Source organism: Petromyzon marinus, chromosome 80 (assembly GCF_048934315.1).
Source record: "Petromyzon marinus isolate PM22_M1 ecotype Great Lakes invasive population chromosome 80, UKy_Petmar_22M1.pri1.0, whole genome shotgun sequence".
In the NCBI taxonomy this organism is placed as follows: Eukaryota; Metazoa; Chordata; class Hyperoartia; order Petromyzontiformes; family Petromyzontidae; genus Petromyzon; species Petromyzon marinus.
In genome coordinates this window covers 11,236,298-11,256,342 of record NC_133746.1, presented here as the reverse complement: position 1 = coordinate 11,256,342, position 20,045 = coordinate 11,236,298, and the positions used below count along the sequence as shown (strand labels likewise).

General features: G+C 52.4%; 1 protein-coding gene across 1 annotated transcript in view; it reads right to left on the bottom strand.

Moving 5' to 3' along the window:
* METTL15 (methyltransferase 15, mitochondrial 12S rRNA N4-cytidine) overlaps nt 1-19,112 on the bottom strand; it is a 41,001-nt gene extending 21,889 nt beyond the window's left edge. Inside the window, exons 1-4 of the mRNA XM_076057256.1 lie at nt 18,635-19,112; nt 15,989-16,029; nt 10,325-10,624; nt 395-525 (exon numbers count right to left, since the gene is read on the bottom strand). Of these exons, the coding sequence (XP_075913371.1) occupies nt 395-525; nt 10,325-10,624; nt 15,989-16,029; nt 18,635-18,797 (635 nt within the window). The 5' untranslated portion in view covers nt 18,798-19,112. The remainder of the gene's footprint in view (nt 1-394; nt 526-10,324; nt 10,625-15,988; nt 16,030-18,634) is intronic.
* Nucleotides 19,113-20,045: the final 933 nt, after the last annotated feature.

The following is a 20,045-nucleotide window of genomic DNA, read 5'->3' as shown; positions in this document are numbered from 1 at the left end:
AGAGGAGTTCCCCCGTGTGGTGAGTCAGACAGAGGAGTTACCCAGTGTGGTGAGTGAGTCAGAGAGACGGAGAGCGAGTTCCCCGTGTGGTGAGGAGTGAGTCAGACAGACAGAGAGACAGAGAGCGAGTTTCCCCATGTGGTGAGTGAGTCAGACAGACAGAGACAGAGAGAGAGTTTCCCCATGTGGTGGTGAGTCAGACAGACAGAGAGACAGAGAGCGAGTTTCCCCATGTGGTGGTGAGTCAGACAGAGAGACAGAGAGAGAGTTTCCCCCGTGTGGTGAGGAGTGAGTCAGACAGAGAGAGAGACAGAGGAGTTCCCCATCTGGTGAGTGAGTCAGACAGAGAGATAGAGAGTCAGACAGAGAGCCAGAGAGCGAGTTCCCCGTGTACCCGTGCGATTGAGCCAGATGGCGAGCCAGCTCGAAGGAGCCGGGATCCCTGTCAAGAGCCAGCACCTGAGCACCCATGCCGATCAGGGCACGTGCGTGCCCGCCTGCTCCAAACGTCATGTCCAGAATCACCTGGATGTACGCACGGGCAGATACGTATAGTAGTGTGTCGTGTAGTGTGCAGTGTATAGTGTAGTGTATAGTAGTAGTGTATAGTGTAGTGTATAGTGTAGAGTGTTGTGTAGTGTGTCGTGTAGTGTATGGTGTAGTGTATAGTGTAGTGTATAGTGTAGTGTATAGTGTGTGTCGATTCAACACAGTACATAAAATCCGTGATTTAGTTCCATCTGTAAAAGATGCTGTTCCAGACATACAGTACCCGGGCGTTTACAAACTAAAGTGCCTCTGTGGTAGTAGCTACATTGGAGAAACCAAAAGACATATCTCGGACCGCATCCGCGAACATAAAGCAGACTTGAAACACGGTAGGACGAACTCCTCTGCCGTGGCAGATCACTGTTATAATTCAGTGGGCTCACATTGACTTCTCCAAGACGGAGGTTCTTTGCAAACCAACCGGCTACCATGAGAGATTCGTTCATGAGGCCATTCACATATACAAGCACAGAGACAATTTCAACCGAGAAGATGGATTCAGGCTTAGTAACCACTGGAAAGATGTTTTAAATCATTTCTGTTCTTAATTAATTGTATTTTTACGATGACCTTCAGACCGCAGCTCTTTCGCCAGCATTGCCTCTTAATACCTCTCACACCACGGTTAATGGTATAGTTTTACAACATGGAGTATACTAGGGCCTCGCAGCTGTCTCTCTCCCCCTCCTCTGTTCCGACCATGGACGAACTCGTCCGTCTGAACGGGGCCTGTAGCTATCCGTGGTGCTGAAATTTGAGGGTAAGAATCCACCCATTTTCTCGCCATATAGCATTGTGATATATAACGATTTATTGTTGGTAGCTTAGCTGATTGGAGAATATAGAGTTTATTGATAACATGAAGGTAATTTATATTTTAGTTTTTATTGGTTCACTATATAGTACTGTGAATAGCTCAGATGTGTAGTCATTTCTGTGACCAGTCACTAGCTAATCACTCAGTTATTTCAATGCTAAATTCGCCTAGTTATTTCAATGCTAAATTCTCCTGTTTGATTTGTACTAAGTGCCTCGGTGAATGTGTATGCTCTGACTTTAACGTAGCTATTTCTGCAGCAGTTACAAGCTAATCGATCAGTTAGACAAGACACTCTACAAATCACACTTAAAATTGACAGCAACAATGTCTACATCGGATTGGGAACATGTAGACAATATGACTACCTCTTCGGCTGCCACTATGTCGAACAAATGTAGGGACAATTTGATTTCCAAAGTCAATCACCTCTCCAGCAAAAAATCGGATCCACACACCGAAAAGATAGACGTCAACAAAGTCGTAATTAATCGCAGTAACAGTTCCATTTCTGATGGTCTGAAATCCGTTTTAGCTAAAGGTCTAAACTTTGCTGTCACACCGAGACACTTACCGGTTAATGATATCATTGCCCATGTCGACGTTGCACTCAAGGGCTTGAGTCACATCTCTGCAGACGTAGCAAGATCTGAATCGCTGCAACCCTCAAAAACGCTAAGTTGCCACCCAGCAACATCAGCAAAGACGAACGTTTTGTCTTATCTCAATTAAAAAAGAGGGATGATATTGTTGTCCTCTCAGCCGACAAAGGCAATGCCACTGTCATCATGGACAAAACAGAATATAACAACAAAATTCAAGAACTACTCAACGATGGCAGCTATACAAAAATAAAAAGAGATCCCACCAACAGCCTGGTCACCAAAACGAACAAAATCATCTCTGATTCAACAGCATTAATTGATGAGATCAAACAGTTCTCGTTGAAGCCCTCTGCTGCCAGACCACCAAGATTATATGGCCTTCCAAAGATACACAAAGAAGATACACCCCTTCGTCCCATCGTCTCTACTATCAGCTCCCCCACCTACAAACTGGCACGTTTTCTTGCTGATATACTGCGACCTTTCACTGGAAAAACCACCTCTGCGGTACTAAATTCTACTCACCTGGTATCGACAATCAAAGGCATTTCCCTGTCCCCAAACGACCTGCTTGTCAGTTTTGATGTGGTGTCCTTGTTCACCAAAGTCCCGGTACCTGACACCATCGCTATCATTGAAGACCTGGTTCATCAAGGACTGCATACTGATGTACCCCCCTGGTGAGACATTGCTTAACCAACACATACTTCACCTGGAATGGAACTTTCTACAAATAAACTGAGGGCACCCCAATGGGCTCCCCCCTATCTCCGGTTGTAGCCAACGTATTCATGGAAAAATTTAAAACTGACGCCATCCAGACTGCCACTCTACGCCCGACCTTATGGAAGAGGTACGTTGATGACACCTTTGTCATCTGGCCACATGGCCAGCCTGCTCTAGACCAATTCCGCGACCACATCAATTCCATACACCCAGCCATCAGATTTACCATGGAGGTCGAAAAAGATGGCAAACTACCCTTTTTGGATGTCTTAATTAAAAGGAGACATGATGGCTCAATGAGCCACTCTGTCTACAGGAAAGCTACCCATACAGATGCTTACTTGAAACCGGATTCCCACCACCATCCATCCCAGAAGAACTCCCTCATCAAGACTCTATACCATAGAGCCCAATGCATTTCCGACCAGGAACACATTACCAGTGAACTCAAGCACGTACACCAGGCTCTCAGGGCTAATGGCTACTCCGACTACACAATCCGCAAAGCCATCACTCCAGTCATGAAGAAGGATCCTCTTGTGGAGCCAATCAAAACCATCACCTTACCCTACATTGCAGGGGTCACTAAAAAGACCTCCAAAATCCTGAATAAACACAAGATCCAGGTCCGATTCAACACAGTACATAAAATCCGTGATTTAGTTCCATCTGTAAAAGATGCTGTTCCAGACATACAGTACCCGGGCGTTTACAAACTAAAGTGCCTCTGTGGTAGTAGCTACATTGGAGAAACCAAAAGACATATCTCGGACCGCATCCGCGAACATAAAGCAGACTTGAAACACGGTAGGACGAACTCCTCTGCCATGGCAGATCACTGTTATAATTCAGTGGGCTCACATTGACTTCTCCAAGACGGAGGTTCTTTGCAAACCAACCGGCTACCATGAGAGATTCGTTCATGAGGCCATTCACATATACAAGCACAGAGACAATTTCAACCGAGAAGATGGATTCAGGCTTAGTAACCACTGGAAAGATGTTTTAAATCATTTCTGTTCTTAATTAATTGTATTTTTACGATGACCTTCAGACCGCAGCTCTTTCGCCAGCATTGCCTCTTAATACCTCTCACACCACGGTTAATGGTATAGTTTTACAACATGGAGTATACTAGGGCCTCGCAGCTGTCTCTCTCCCCCTCCTCTGTTCCGACCATGGACGAACTCGTCCGTCTGAACGGGGCCCGTAGCTATCCGTGGTGCTGAAATTTGAGGGTAAGAATCCACCCATTTTCTCGCCATATAGCATTGTGATATATAACGACTTATTGTTGGTAGCTTAGCTGATTGGAGAATATAGAGTTTATTGATAACATGAAGGTAATTTATATTTTAGTTTTTATTGGTTCACTATATAGTACTGTGAATAGCTCAGATGTGTAGTCATTTCTGTGACCAGTCACTAGCTAATCACTCAGTTATTTCAATGCTAAATTCGCCTAGTTATTTCAATGCTAAATTCTCCTGTTTGATTTGTACCAAGTGCCTCGGTGAATGTGTATGCTCTGACTTTAACGTAGCTATTTCTGCAGCAGTTACAAGCTAATCACTCAGCTATTTCAATGCTAAATTCTATGCTAATTCCATTGTCAAGGGGTGCCTCTGCGGATGTGTATGCCTTAACTTAGCTATTTCAATGCTAAATTCTATGCTAATTCCTTTAACAATGGGTGCCTCTGCGGATGTGTATGCTTTAACTTTTAACATAGCTATTTCTGTGACCAGTCACAAGCTAATCATTCAGCCATTTCAATGCTAAATTATATGCTAATTCCTTTGTCAAGGCACTTTGTTTCCTCTCACACAGCCTAAAGGTCGTGATCTGAACGTGGCTCTTTCACTCCAGCGCTGTCCTACCAGACAGTCTCGTCCCTTCACCTGATGAAGGCCGCTTGTGTTGTGGCCGAAACGTCGTGAGAATATTACTGTGTTATTTTATTTTATCAATTTATTATTTTATTCTCATTCTACGTGACTTTACCGAAATAACCAAAGAAGATTAATCATTGCAGTCACGAAAGCTTTAAATCGAAATCAAACAGGAGAATTTAGCATTGAAATAGCTGAGTGATTAGCTTGTGACTGGTCACAGAAATGGCTATGTTAAAGTCAAAGCCTACACATCCACAGAGGCACCTAGTATAAATCAAACAGGAGAATTTAGCATTGAAATAGCTGAGTGATTAGCTTGTGACTGGTCACAGAAATGGCTATGTTAAAGTCAAAGCCTACACATCCACAGAGGCACCTAGTATAAATCAAACAGGAGAATTTAGCATTGAAATAGCTGAGTGATTAGCTTGTGATTGGTCACAGAAATGGCTATGTTAAAGTCAAAGCCTACACATTTACAGAGGCACCCCTTGAGCTATCCGTGTTGCTAAAGTTGAGGCTTAAAGGTCGCGATCTGAGCGTGCCTTTTTCACTCCAGCGCTGTCCTCCAGACAGTCTCGTCCCTTCACCTGATGAAGGCCGCTTGTGTTGTGGCCGAAACGTCGTGAGAATATTATTGTGTTATTTAATTTTATCAATACATTATTTTATTCTCATTCTACGTGGTGACTTTACCGAAAGAACCAAAGAAGATTAATCCTTGCAGTCACGAAAGCTTTAAATCGCAAAAATCGTGCGTTCATGGTTTAGGTTCCCAAGTTCATATCTCATCGCAGGACGCAAAAACTCCAGGAAAGAATCGCACGGCCACTTCCGTATTAATCAATTTGTTTCTAATTAAACCTTAACCATAACATAGCGTGTCGAACTCTCAGTCTCGGAACGTCAACACGGTATCAATACAGTATCATCAACGACTGTACGATTTCGCTTAGACAACGACGCATGGATCCCGCATAACGTGACTGTTGTTAGTGAGAGAGAGCCGTTAAAACATGCAAACGCCATGCTGAACAAAAACCTTAACTTCATAATAAATGATTATACACCAAACTGTTCACGCAGTACCGCTACTCCCTATTGATCACATGCAACCCTCATCACGCGGTTAACAGGGCAATGAATTCTTATGCAGCATAACACGAACGCGTAGAAAATTAGAATCAAGTCCTTAAGATTATGCGACGGCATTCACGTGAAAGACAAACAAAAATAACAAAATATTATTTCTAAAGGCACAAATATGCATTGATAGATTCATCAACGATATTGTACAATCTCCTTTGGTTCTTTCGGTAAAGTCACGTAGAATGAGAATTTTAAAAAAAAAAATTCTCACTAGTGAGAATTTAATTGTTTTATTGTATTCTTTTATTCCCATTCCACGTGGTGACTTTTACCGAAAGAACCAAAGAAGACGAATCCTTGCAGCCACGAAAGCTCTAAATCGACATTTGGCATTCCTCGCATGGAAAGTATACCCGCTCGCTTCAGAGCGGTGAGGGTGCGTCGCATCGTACGGATCGCCGGCACTCCCCCGCACGGCAGCCAGCCTCTGTCCACGGGGCTGGGGGAAGAGTCGACAGGCGGGCCAAGCTCCTGGTGCAGCTCGAACACGCGCCGCCCTTGGGGAGGCGATGGCAGCAGACTCTCTCTCTGCGTGGAGAACTCGAACGTGCTCGTTGCTGGTTTGTTGAAAGCAGGTTTCTCCGCTGCTGGATGACTGCACTGCACGCTCTCTCGCTCTCTCTCTCTTCCTTGAAGATGCGCGAACGCGATCGCGCGAGTTTGCAGAAGCTCTTGCTTGGTGCGTCGGGCGCTCTGCGGCTGGGCTCAATGTAGAATAAACTTTCAGCGACACTCTTGTCTTTCAGCTCTTTGAAGTCGCACTCGGTGGCGCCTCACTGCCCTGCGAGTCTTGCCAACGTCAGTGGGTAGCGACGGGGCCACCTTTGGCCTCCGCTCGCCGCCCCCTGCTCTGCAGCTCGCCGGCTGGCGACCTGTTGCTCTCGTTCCCGGTTTGAACTGCTGATCGAGTTCGGACCCCAACTGGTCGAACTCTCTGGTGAGTCCCGACCCAACTGGTCGAACTCTCTGGTGAGTCCCGACCCAACTGGTCGAACTCTCTGGTGAGTCCCGACCCCCTGGTCGAACTCTCTGGTGAGTCCCGACCCCCTGGTCGAACTCTCTGGTGAGTACCGACCCCCTGGTCGAACTCTCTGGTGAGTCCCGACCCCCTGGTCGAACTCTCTGGTGAGTACCGACCCCCTGGTCGAACTCTCTGGTGAGTACCGACCCAACTGGTCGACTCTCTGGTGAGTCCCGACCCAACTGGTCGACTCTCTGGTGAGTCCCGACCCCCTGGTCGAACTCTCTGGTGAGTCCCGACCCAACTGGTCGAACTCTCTGGTGAGTCCCGACCCCCTGGTCCAACTCCCCCGAGTCCCGACCCCCTGGTCGAACTCTCTGGTGAGTCCCGACCCCCTGGTCGAACTCCCCCGAGTCCCGACCCCCTGGTCGAACTCTCTGGTGAGTCCCGACCCAACTGGTCGAACTCTCTGGTGAGTCTCGACCCCCTGGTCAAACTCCTGTGAGTCCCGACCCAACTGGTCGAACTCTCTGGTGAGTCCCGACCCAACTGGTCGAACTCTCTGGTGAGTCCCGACCCCCTGGTCAAACTCTCTGGTGAGTCCCGACCCAACTGGTCGAACTCTCTGGTGAGTCCCGACCCCCTGGTCAAACTCTCTGGTGAGTCCCGACCCCCTGGTCGAACTCTCTGGTGAGTCCCGACCCAACTGGTCGAACTCTCTGGTGAGTCCCGACCCCCTGGTCGAACTCTCTGGTGAGTCCCGACCCAACTGGTCGAACTCTCTGGTGAGTCCCGACCCAACTGGTCGAACTCTCTGGTGAGTCCCGACCCAACTGGTCGAACTCTCTGGTGAGTCCCGACCCAACTGGTCGAACTCTCTGGTGAGTCCCGACCCCCTGGTCGAACTCTCTGGTGAGTCCCGACCCAACTGGTCGAACTCTCTGGTGAGTCCCGACCCAACTGGTCGAACTCTCTGGTGAGTCCCGACCCCCTGGTCGAACTCTCTGGTGAGTCCCGACCCAACTGGTCGAACTCTCTGGTGAGTCCCGACCCCCTGGTCGAACTCTCTGGTGAGTCCCGACCCCCTGGTCGAACTCTCTGGTGAGTCCCGACCCAACTGGTCGAACCCTCTGGTGAGTCCCGAACCCCTGGTCGAACTCTCTGGTGAGTTCCGACCCAACTGGTCGAACTCTCTGGTGAGTCCCGACCCCCTGGTCGAACTGATCGAACTGTATTCCGATGGGCCGGCTCCGGTGAGCCGGCCGAGCTCCCCCCGAGTTCCGACCCAACTGTTCGAACTGAGGTTTCAATGCTCAGGGTCCTCTTTTTATGCCAAAAATCCCTTTACTTGGATTCTGCCCACAAGGCGGGGGCTTCTTTCGATTTTTGCCGTGCCAGGATCTCTCCGTATGTATGTGTGTCTGTACGTGTGTCAGTGTGTGTCCTTGTTTGAGGGGAGCGGTGGTGTAGCGGTTAGCGCGCTGCGCTATGAACCTGGCGACCCGGGTTCGATTCCCGCTCACGGCCAACACCAGTGACGATTATCTGAACCGGTCCCGGGCCTCCCCTAGGTCGACTCAGCCTCAAATGAGTACCTGGTGCGGTGTGTAAACATCGCCACTAGGGAGACAAAGGCGGTCGGGCGTGGTGTTGGCCACCCACCCCCTCGCGTACCGTTACGGCCTTCATAGGTGCTGCTTGCTAACAGCACTTGCCCCTACAGTCTGTTAAGGCTATATGGGGGATCTTTGTCCTTGTGTGCATCATCCACGGTATATTCCGTTGTCACCCTCCTTCCATAAAACACCAAGAAGTAAAACAATCAGACGTTACAAATTGCCTCGAAGGCGCCTCTCGGTCTGCCGGTGGAGATTACCAACATGTCCCCGACGCACAAGGGAATGGTTAAAAAGTTTTAAGTTAACGTTTCATTTCGTCACAGTTCCACAGTTATGATTTTGGTATGTAACCCAAGGTCTGTCGTTTCCCATCGTGGTGTTTGACTCAAGGGAAGGTGTTTCTTTCCCGAGCGTATACAACACTCCTACCCCGCGGTGCGGGGAGACAAAGACGACCGGGATCTCCCTTCCTCTCCGACCCGGGGTTTCCCGGTTTAGCTTACGTTTTGAGCAAGCCCGGTACAGTTCACGGTGAACAGCGCCAACACGAACGTTACGTAGGAAATAATGTACTGTGAATTTTTACTTAAACCTGGCTAAGGTTTTTCCCTGACACGCCGACATTCCAAGCACCCCTCCCCCGCCCTTACTCCTACTTGCACGGTGTCCGCCAACCTTTGCCCTCATTCTGTCTGCCCCATTATCGTGCAACTGCCAGCTATAGCAGAGACACCCGGCGGCGTCTCTGCCGCCCTTCTTCAGGGCTGCGCCTTCATCCGGTCCACGCACGCCGTGCACCTCAAGGGCGCCTCGCCCAATCTCGTCCGGCTGTGGTGGGGGAGTTTTTAGCGATCGCCGCCTTCAGCCTTGTTGGGTGCGGGTGGCAGCGGTGACGAGCCGTTTGATCCATGCCACTCTTCTTCTAGCGTGCCGATGTTAGCTTCACAAAACTGGCATTCATTCGCCCCTCTCCACGCTCCGGCCCCCGCCGGTTTCCGTGGAAGCGAACGAAGGGACGGATTCCGCGGTCGGCGGCGCCGGCGCCAGTGGCGGAGGCGTGGATGCTCGGGGTTTAGGGTTGGCGGGCAAGTGAGGACTATGGAAGTTCCGTCCGCAGTCCTCACAAGTTCCCACGTGTAGCCTCCCAGACCTTGCGGACACGGGACGGCCTAGGGCGAGGGCGGCAACCGTCGCCGGAGTAGACGGCCCTGCCGGCGTGTCCCTTCATCGCGAGGCCCGAGCCAAGCGGCGTCTCTCCGTGGAGAAGGAACGGCTCACGCGGAAGCCGCAGAACGGCGGCTCCATCGGGGGGGTGCGTCTCCCTCCTCGCCACCGCCCCCCTATCCCGCCCCCCACGTTCTTCTCCTTCCGGTCCAACAACACCGCTCGACTCTTCTCCACGACACTGCAGCGCGCGGGGCCTGGAGGGGGGGGGGGTGGGGGGGCTCTCGGCCAAATCCGACCCCCCCCCCCCCGGGGTGCTAAGACCAGAGAGCCCAGCCGCTTGCCGTGTTGGGTAAGCAACAAGACGTTAAATCTCCTGCCTTCCGGCATCCCCGCCGTGTTCCTCACAGCCAGCGTCGGGGCTCGAATCAGTCCGCGGGCGTTCGTTCCGTCACGGCGGTGTTAAGGCGTTGCCCCTCGCAGAAGCCGCGTCGGGTTCTAACCCGAGCTTGAGCAACTTTCATCTACTGGGGCGAATCTGCTTATTCGATGGCTCCGATCTGCCGATGGTCATTTTCTTTGCTGGGGTGGGGCATGCTCCGTCTTCCGTTCAGCCAAGTTGGGGCGGTGATATTCCCGCTGATGATCCGCCCATATGCCCGATTAGCTTGCCACTCCATGGAAAGCTAATGTTTTTTTTTTTATGATTACCGAGACCTACAGAAGCATGCACGTGGCGCCTGCGACAATAAGTAAACTCGGCAGTTCATTTCACTTTGCAAACTTTACGTGCGCATCCTGTGAATTTGCGTGCGGTGTCACGTGCTTGCCCCTCTCACCTGCCCCTCTGCCGGGCGTAGGGCGTCCAGCACCTCCCTCACCATCACCGGCGTGTGGCCCAGCAGGGCCACCCCCGGCCCCGGCTCCAACCCCGGCTCCAACCCCGTCTCCCCTCCGTGTCCCCGCGGCTCCCCTCCGTGTCTCCGCGTCTCCCCTCCGTGTCTCCGCGTCTCCCCTCCGCGTCCCCGCGTCTCCCCTCCGTGTCCCCGCGTCTCCCATCGTCTCTGCGTCTCCCACCCCGCCGGAGGCGCGAGGGGTCTGAATATTCGGTGCCGAAGGCTCCAAGACACAGCCCTAACCTGCAAACGTCGGGATTCAGAGTCTTGATCGATGGTCATGGAGGAATCCCCATGAGTTAGGAAGCTCCCTTTCACAGATGTGCGAGTGTGGGACGGTCAGTGAGGGAGTGAGTGTGCTCCTGTGACCTGTAGTGGGGGAGTAAGTTGGTGAGCGAATGAGCGAGTGGGTGGGTGGGTGATTGAGTGGGCGGATGTGTGGGTGAATGAGTGTGAGTCAGAGCCATTCCCTGTACACCTTGGGGTGCGACAGGGATGTCCTCTGGCTCCCACATTATTTAACATCTATTTTGACCACGTAGTTCGTGAAGCATTCAATAGCTGTACCGGGGGGATCTCCATTTGGTACAGATATAATGGGAGGCTGATCGATGCCCGGGTTGCGGTCAAGGGATGGCTCCCTATTGCTCAACCACGTTATGTATGCTGATGATTTGGTAATAGCTGCTCATTCAGAGGAGGAGTTGGAGACGCTGCTGCTGAGACTGGAGCGTGCCACTAAGAGGTGGGGCCTTACCATCAGCCCCACCAAAACTAAACACCTGCCTGGGTATTTTGTACCATCGGACACTCCACCCCCACAACTCCCAATCGGTGATGGGGCAGTTGTGGAGAGAGTGGAGAGTTTCCCATACCTGGGCAGTGTGTTTATGACCGGCTCCAGTTTAACAGCAGAGGTCTCACTCCGAATCAGTCGAGCGGCAATGTTTTCATCGGTTGCGTAACGCTGTGTGGAAGCTACCTGGTCTGTCGCTCTGCACTAAGCTTCAGGTCTTCTCGGCCAAGGTCATTCCCTCCCTTCTCTACGCTTGTGAAACGTGGACCCCCTTAATGGAGCATCTTCGCCGGTTGGAAACATTTAGGCTGGCCTGCCTACGATCCATCCTGGGTTTAACCAGGCTGGATTGTGTGAGGAGCTCACATATCCTTGAAAGATCTGGGCAAGGTCCCATCGGTGAGTTCCTCTGGCAGGCAAGGCTGCGTTGGCCGGGTCATGTAGCCCGCATGCCCAGCCACCGCATGCCGAAACAGCTTTTGTTCGGCCGGATCGAAGGGGGCTAAACGGGCGCGGCATGGGCTAGAGAGGAGATGGAGTGATGTGGTACAGGAGGACGTGGAGCTGAGTGGACTTGCCGATGACTGGTACCAGCAGTGTCAAGATTGGCCTCTGTGGAGGAGGCTCGTGAAGGACGCTATTGGGCAGTTGGAGGCAGTCGCCCTCCAACAACAACGGAGGGCGGAGGAGCGACGCTCACAACAACGAGCGGAGCGCCAGGTGGCTAAAGCACAGCAGGTTGGCATAGTAGGAGGCACAGGTGGTGCACCAGCCAGTCATCTCAGTCAGTCGACCCGTGGCTCCTGCTGGGTCTGCCCCGTGACCTCCTGCCAGCGGGCGTTCGACACTTCACGTGGCCTCAAGGTGCACATGGCCTGGCACAAGCGTCGTGGTGACGTCACCGCCACTTAGTGGCGAATGGCGGTTGTTGTTGTTGGGTGGGTGGGTGAGTGGGTGAGTGTGTGGGTGGGTGAGTGAGTGAGTGGGTGGGTGAGTGGGTGGGTGGGTGAGTGGCTGAGTGGGTGGGTGAGTGGGTGGGTGGGTGAGTGGGTGGGTGAGTGGGTGGGTGAGTGGGTGGGTGAGTGGGTGAGTGATTGAGTGGGTGGGTGGGCGGATGGGTGGGTGGGTGAGTGGGTGGGTGGGTGGTTGGGTGAGTGGGTGGGTGAGTGGGTGGGTGGGTTAGTGTGTGGGTGGGTGATTGAGTGTGTGGGTGGGTGGGTGAGTGAGTGGGTGGGTGAGTGGGTGAATGGGTGGGTGAGTAGGTGAGTGAGTAGGTGAGTGGGTGAGTGGGTGGGTGAGTGCCTGGGTGAGTGGGTGGGTGAGTGAGTGGGTGAGTGAGTGAACGAGTGAGTGAGTGGGTGAGTGAGTGAACGAGTGAGTGGGTGGGTGAATGAGTGGGTGAGTGAATGAGTGGGTGAGTGAGTGAATGAGTGAGTGGGTGGGTGGGTGAGTGAGTGGGTGGGTGGGTGAGTGGGTGGCTGGGTGAGTGGGTGGCTGGGTGAGTGGTTGGGTGGATGAGTTAGTGGGTGAGTGAGTGAGTGGGTGAGTGAGTGAATGAGTGAGTGGGTGAGTGGGTGAGTGAGTGGGTGGGTGAGTGAGTGAGTGAGTGGGTGGGTGAGTGAGTGAGTGGGTGAGTGGGTGGGTGACTGCGATCAGTGTGTTTCTGTTGTTAACACCACTATACACTACACACGACACTACACTACACACTACTATACACTACACTGCGATACACTATACACTGCACCAGTATGCTATACACTACTATACACTACACTAATATACACTATACACTACTATACACTACACTATACACTACTAAACACTACACTACTATACACTACACCACTACACTACTATACACTACACAATACACTACTATACACTACACTACTATACACTACAATATACACTACACTATACACTGCACTATACACTACACAACTATACACTACTATACACTACACTACTATACACTACACTATACACTACACTATACACGACATTATACACTACACTACTAAACACTACACTACTATACCCTACACTACTATACCCTACACTACTATACACTACACTACTAAACACTACACTACTATACCCTACACTACTAAACACTACACTACTATACCCTACACTACTATACACTACACTACTATACACTACTCCACTATATTAGACTGAAAACTCATTTCTCTAAAACTGCTTCTTGTTGTTGTTGTGACATTTCTCCTCATTCCCCTGCTGCTCCAATTAGCAACGGTTGGCTACGTACGGTGTGAACGAAGTTCAACATTTACACACTGCCCATAGACTAACACTGCATGTGGACTAACACTGCACATAGACTCAACACTGCACGTAGACTAACACTGCACATAGACTAACACTGCACCATAGACTAGCACTGCACATAGACTAACACTGCACATAGACTAACACTACCCATAGACTAACACTGCACGTAGACTAACACTCACATAGACTAACACTCACATAGACTAACACTACACATAGACTAACACTACCCATAGACTAACACTGCCCATAGACTAACACTGCACCCAGACTAACACTCACATAGACTAACACTGCACATAGACTAACACTCACATAGACTAACACTACACATAGACTAACACTGCACATAGACTAACACTACACATAGACTAACACTGCACATAGACTAACACTGCACATAGACTAACACAGCACATAGACTAACACTCACATAGACTAACACTGCACATAGACTGACACTCACATAGACTAACACTGCACATAGACTAACACTGCACATAGACTAACACTACACATAGACTAACACTGCACATAGACTAACACTGCCCATAGACTAACACTGCACATAGACTAACACTGCACCATAGACTAGCACTGCACATAGACTAACACTGCACATAGACTAACACTACACATAGACTAACACTGCACATAGACTAACACTCACATAGACTAACATTGCACATAGACTAACACTGCACATAGACTAACACTGCACATAGACTAACACTACCCACAGACTAACACTCACATAGACTAACACTACACATAGACTAACACTACACATAGACTAACACTACACATAGACTAACACTGCACATAGACTAACACTAACACATAGACTAACACTGCACATAGACTAACACTGCACATAGACTAACACTGCACATAGACTAACACTCACATAGACTAACACTGCACATAGACTGACACTCACATAGACTAACACTGCACATAGACTAACACTACACATAGACTAACACTGCACATAGACTAACACTGCACATAGACTAACACTGCCCATAGACTAACACTGCACATAGACTAACACTGCACATAGACTCTCTCTCTGAGTCACTCTCTCTCTGTCTCTATGAGTCGTCCTTTCTCTGTCTCTCTCTCTGAGTCGTCCTCTCTCTCTATGAGTCACTCTCTCTGAGTCACTCTGTCTCTCTCTCTCTGTGTCTCTATGAGTCGTCCTTTCTCTGTCTCTCTCTCTGAGTCGTCCTCTCTCTCTATGAGTCACTCTCTCTCTCTCTGAGTCACTCTGTCTCTCTCTCTCTCTCTGTGTCTCTATGAGTCGTCCTTTCTCTGTCTCTCTCTCCGAGTCGTCCTCTCTCTCTATGAGTCACTCTCTCTCTCTCTGAGTCACTCTGTCTCTCTCTCTCTCTGTGTCTCTATGAGTCGTCCTTTCTCTGTCTCTCTCTCTGAGTCGTCCTCTCTCTCTATGAGTCACTCTCTCTCTCTCTGAGTCACTCAGTCTCTCTCTCTCTGTGTCTCTATGAGTTGTCCTTTCTCTGTCTCTCTCTCTGACTCGTCCTCTCTCTCTATGAGTCACTCTCTCTCTCTCTGAGTCACTCTGTCTCTCTCTCTCTGTGTCTCTATGAGTCGTCCTTTCTCTGTCTCTCTCTCTGAGTCGTCCTCTCTCTCTCTGAGTCTCTCTCTCTCTCTCTCTGAGTCACTCTGTCTCTCTCTCTGTGTGTCTCTATGAGTCGTCCTTTCTCTGTCTCTCTCTCTGTGTCGTCCTCTCTCTCTATGAGTCACTCTCTCTCTCTCTGAGTCACTCTGTCTCTCTCTCTCTGTGTCTCTATGAGTCGTCCTTTCTCTGTCTCTCTCTCTGAGTCGTCCTCTCTCTCCGAGTCTCCCCCCTGTCTCTCTCTGAGTCGTCCTCTCTCTCTCTGATTCGTCCTCTCTCTCTCTTATTCGTCCTCTCTCTCTGAGTCGTCCTCTCTCTCTCTCTGATTCGTCCTCTCTCTCTTATTCGTCCTCTCTCTCTGAGTCGTCCCCTCTCTCTATGAGTCACTCTCTCTCTCTCTGAGTCACTCTGTCTCTCTCTCTCTCTCTGTCTCTATGAGTCGTCCTTTCTCTGTCTCTCTCTCTGAGTCGTCCTCTCTCTCTATGAGTCTCTCTCTCTCTGAGTCACTCTCTCTCTCTCTGAGTCACTCTCTCTCTCTCTGAGTCACTCTCTCTGAGTCACTCTCTCTCTCTGAGTCACTCTCTCTCTCTCTCTCTGAGTCACTCTCTCTCTCTGAGTCTCTCTCTCTCTCTCTGAGTCACTCTCTCTCTCTATGAGTCACTCTCTCTCCATCTCTGAGTCACTCTCTCTCTCTCTCTGAGTCACTCTGTCTCTCTCTCTCTCTGTGTCTCTATGAGTCGTCCTTTCTCTGTCTCTCTCTCTGAGTCGTCCTCTCTCTCCGAGTCTTCCCCCTGTCTCTCTCTGTCTCCGTGCGAGCGGACCCTGCAAGGTGCTCCAGAGTGACCGGACCACCCCAAGCGCTCCACCCACGTACCCAGAGGTGCAGACGCGGCTCCATCTCCCACTCGGCGGTGCCTGTGGGGAGCGAGCAGAGGGAGGGAGGGGGAGGGAGGGAGGGGAGGGAGTGAGGGGAGGGGAGGGAGGGAGGGAGGGAGGGAGGTGAGGGAGGGAGGGGAGGGAGGGAGGGAGGGAGGGAGGGGAGGGAGGGAGGGGAGGGAGGGAGGAGGAGGGAGGGGAGGGGAGGGAGGGAGGGAGGGAGGGAGGGAGGGAGGGGAGGGAGGGAGGGAGGGAGGGAGGGAGGGAGGGAGGGAGGGAGGGGAGGGGAGGGAGGGGAGGGAGGGAGGGGAGGGAGGGGAGTGGAGGGGAGGGAGGGAGGGAGGGGAGGGAGGGAGGGAGAGAAGGGAGGGGGTGGAGGGGAGGGAGGGAGGGGAGGGAGTGAGGGAGGGAGGGAGGGAGGGGAGGGGAGGGAGGGAGGGGAGGGAGGGAGGGAGGGAGGGAGGGAGGGAGGGAGGGAGGGAGGGAGGGAGGGAGGGAGGTGAGGGAGGGGAAGGGAGGGGATGGAGGGGAAGGAGGGGAGGGAGTGGAGGGAGGGGAGGGAGGGAGGGAGGGAGGGGAGGGGAGGGAGGGAGTGGAGGGAGGGAGGGGAGGGAGGGGAGGGAGGGAGGGAGGGAGGGAGGGAGGGAGGGAGGGGAGGGAGGGAGGGAGGTGAGGGAGGGGAAGGGAGGGGATGGAGGGGAAGGAGGGGAGGGAGTGGAGGGAGGGGAGGGAGGGAGGGAGGGAGGGGAGGGGAGGGAGGGAGGGGAGGGAGGGGAGGGAGGGAGGGAGGGAGGGAGTGGAGTGAGGGAGGGAGGGGAGGGAGGGGAGGGAGGGAGGGAGTGAGGGGAGGGAGGGAAGGAGGAAGGAGGGAGGGAGGAGGGAGGGAGGGAGTGGAGGGAGGGGAGGGAGGGAGGGAGGGGAGGGAGGGAGGGAGGGAGGAGGGAGGGAGGGAGGGAGGGAGGGAGGGGAGGGAGGGAGGGAGGGAGGGAGGGAGGGAGGGGAGGGAGGGGAGGGGAGGGAGGGAGGGAGGGAGGGGAGGGAGGGGAGGGAGGGAGTGGAGGAGAGGGAGGGAGGGAGGGAGTGGAGGAGAGGGAGGGAGGGAGGGGAGGGAGGGAGGGGAGGGAGGGAGTGAGGGGAGGGAGGGAGGGAGGGAGTGAGGGGAGTGGAGGGGAGGGAGAGTGTGACATCACAATCTATCCCGGACGAGAAATCCGATGAGCTATGAAGCTCTGCCATCCTCTTCAGCTGGTGCCCGGTCGGGGTCACGGTGTCAGGAACGTTGCCTCCAGAGAACCCCGGCAGCGGGACTCTACAGGTCGAGGGATCTCTGCCTGTGCGTGCAGATTGTGATCTACCCGTGGGAGGCCGTGGGACCGCTGCGTGCGGATGCAGCACTTGTCGTAGTTGTTAAAAATAAAGAGAGAGTGAGGGAGAGCGAGAGAGCGATATGGAGTAGAGAGAGAGAGGGGGGGGGCTGAGAGAGAGAGAGAGAGATAGGGAAGGAGTAAGGACAGCAGAGCGTGAAATCTTTTGTTAAATCTTTCATTTAAAAAGGGGGGGGGAGGAGGAGGAGGGGGGGGGTTTACGAATTGATGAACGAAGCAAATTGCCGACCATACCGAGCATCATCTTGTTTCCTCTCTGCAGCCCTGCTAGAGGCTACCTGGGGGAGCTTTATCTGTGTATAGGTGCTGCTGCTACTCGCTACTAACAGCACTTGCCCCTGCAGCCCTGCTAGAGGCTACACGGGGGATCTTTGTCTGTGTATAGGTGCTGCTGCTACTCGCTACTGACAGCACTTGCCCCTACAGCCCTGCTAGAGGCTACCTGGGGGAGCTTTGTCTGTGTATAGGTGCTGCTGCTGCTACTCGCTACTAACAGCACTTGCCCCTACAGCCCTGCTAGAGGCTACACGGGGGATCTTTGTCTGTGTATAGGTGCTGCTGCTACTCGCTACTAACAGCACTTGCCCCTACAGCCCTGCTAGAGGCTACCTGGGGGAGCTTTGTCTGTGTGTAGGTGTTGCTGCTACTCGCTACCTACTAACAACACTTGCCCCTACAGCCCTGCTAGAGGCTACACGGGGGATCTTTGTCTGTGTATAGGCGCTGCTGCTACTCGCTACTAACAACACTTGCCCCTACAGCCCTGCTAGAGGCTACACGGGGGATCTTTGTCTGTGTATAGGTGCTGCTGCTACTCGCTACTAACAGCACTTGCCCCTACAGCCCTGTTAGAGGCTACACGGGGGATCTTTGTCTGTGTATAGGCGCTGCTGCTGCTACTCGCTAACAGCACTTGCCCCTGCAGCCCTGTTAGAGGCTACACGGGGGATCTTTGTCTGTGTATAGGTGCTGCTGCTACTCGCTACTGACAGCACTTGCCCCTACAGCCCTGCTAGAGGCTACACGGGGGATCTTTGTCTGTGTGTAGGTGCTGCTGCTACTCGCTACTGACAGCACTTGCCCCTAAAGCCCTGCTAGAGGCTACACGGGGGATCTTTGTCTTGCGCATGTGTGTGTGTGTACTAGTGTTAACTAAGTTAACGAAGCTAACAAAAGTTAACGAAAAAATTTAACTAAAAATTAACGAAAATTTATTAAAAAGTTCACAAGCCGACAGTGTACGCGCGCACTGTACTCACGCGCTTGGCTGGGGGCGGGGGAGGGCACCGTCCTCCGATGGCGTCCGGGTGGAAAACGCGCGCTCGGGAGCGGTGGGGTGGAGCTACGCAAAGCACTTTCTTTTTTAGTTCCGGGGACTAAAAACAAGTTCCGGAAATCCGGGGGTTGAAGGTCGAGGCTCATGATGATGGCCGTGTCAGATTCACGGTGGCCGTGTCAGATTCACGGTGGCCGTGTCAGATTCGTGATGGCCGTGTCAGATTCGTGATGGCCGTGTCAGATTCACGGTGGCCGTGTCAGATTCGTGATGGCCGTGTCAGATTCATGATGGCCGTGTCAGATTCATGGTGGCCGTGTGGCCGTGTCAGATTCATGGTGGCCGTATCAGATTCATGGTGGCTGTTTCAGATTCATGGTGGCCGTGTCAGATTCACGGTGGCCGTGTCAGATTCATGGTGGCCGCGTCAGATTCATGGTGGCCGTATCAGATTCATGGTGGCCGTGTCAGATTCACGGTGGCCGTGTCAGATTCGTGATGGCCGTGTCAGATTAATGATGGCCGTGTCAGATTCATGGTGGCCGTGTGGCCGTGTCAGATTCATGGTGGCCGTATCAGATTCATGGTGGCTGTTTCAGATTCATGGTGGCCGTGTCAGATTCACGGTGGCCGTGTCAGATTCATGGTGGCCGCGTCAGATTCATGGTGGCCGTATCAGATTCATGGTGGCCGTGTCAGATTCATGGTGGCCGTGTCAGATTCGTGATGGCCGTGTCAGATTTATGATGGCCGTGTCAGATTCATGGTGGCCGTGTCAGATTCATGGTGGCCGTGTTAGATTCATGGTGGCCGTGTCAGATTCACGGTGGCCGTGTCAGATTCACGGTGGCCGTGTCAGATTCGTGGTGGACGTGTCAGATTCCTGGTGGCCGTGTCAGATTCATGGTGGCCGTGTCAGATTCATGGTGGCCGTGTCAGATTCATGGTGGCCGTGTCAGATTCATGATGGCCGTGTCAGATTCATGATGGCCGCGTCAGATTCATGGTGGCCGTGTCAGATTCATGGTGGCCGTGTCAGATTCATGATGGCCGTGTCAGATTCATGGTGGCCGTGTCAGATTCATGATGGCCGTGTCAGATTCATGGTGGCCGTGTCAGATTCATGGTGGCCGTGTCAGATTCATGATGGCCGCGTCAGATTCATGGTGGCCGTGTCAGATTCATGGTGGCCGTGTCAGATTCATGGTGGCCGTGTCAGATTCATGATGGCCGTGTCAGATTCATGATGGCCGTGTCAGATTCATGATGGCCGTGTCAGATTCATGGTGGCCGTGTCAGATTCATGATGGCCGTGTCAGATTCATGGTGGCCGTGTCAGATTCATGGTGGCCGTGTCAGATTTATGATGGCCGTGTCAGATTCATGGTGGCCGT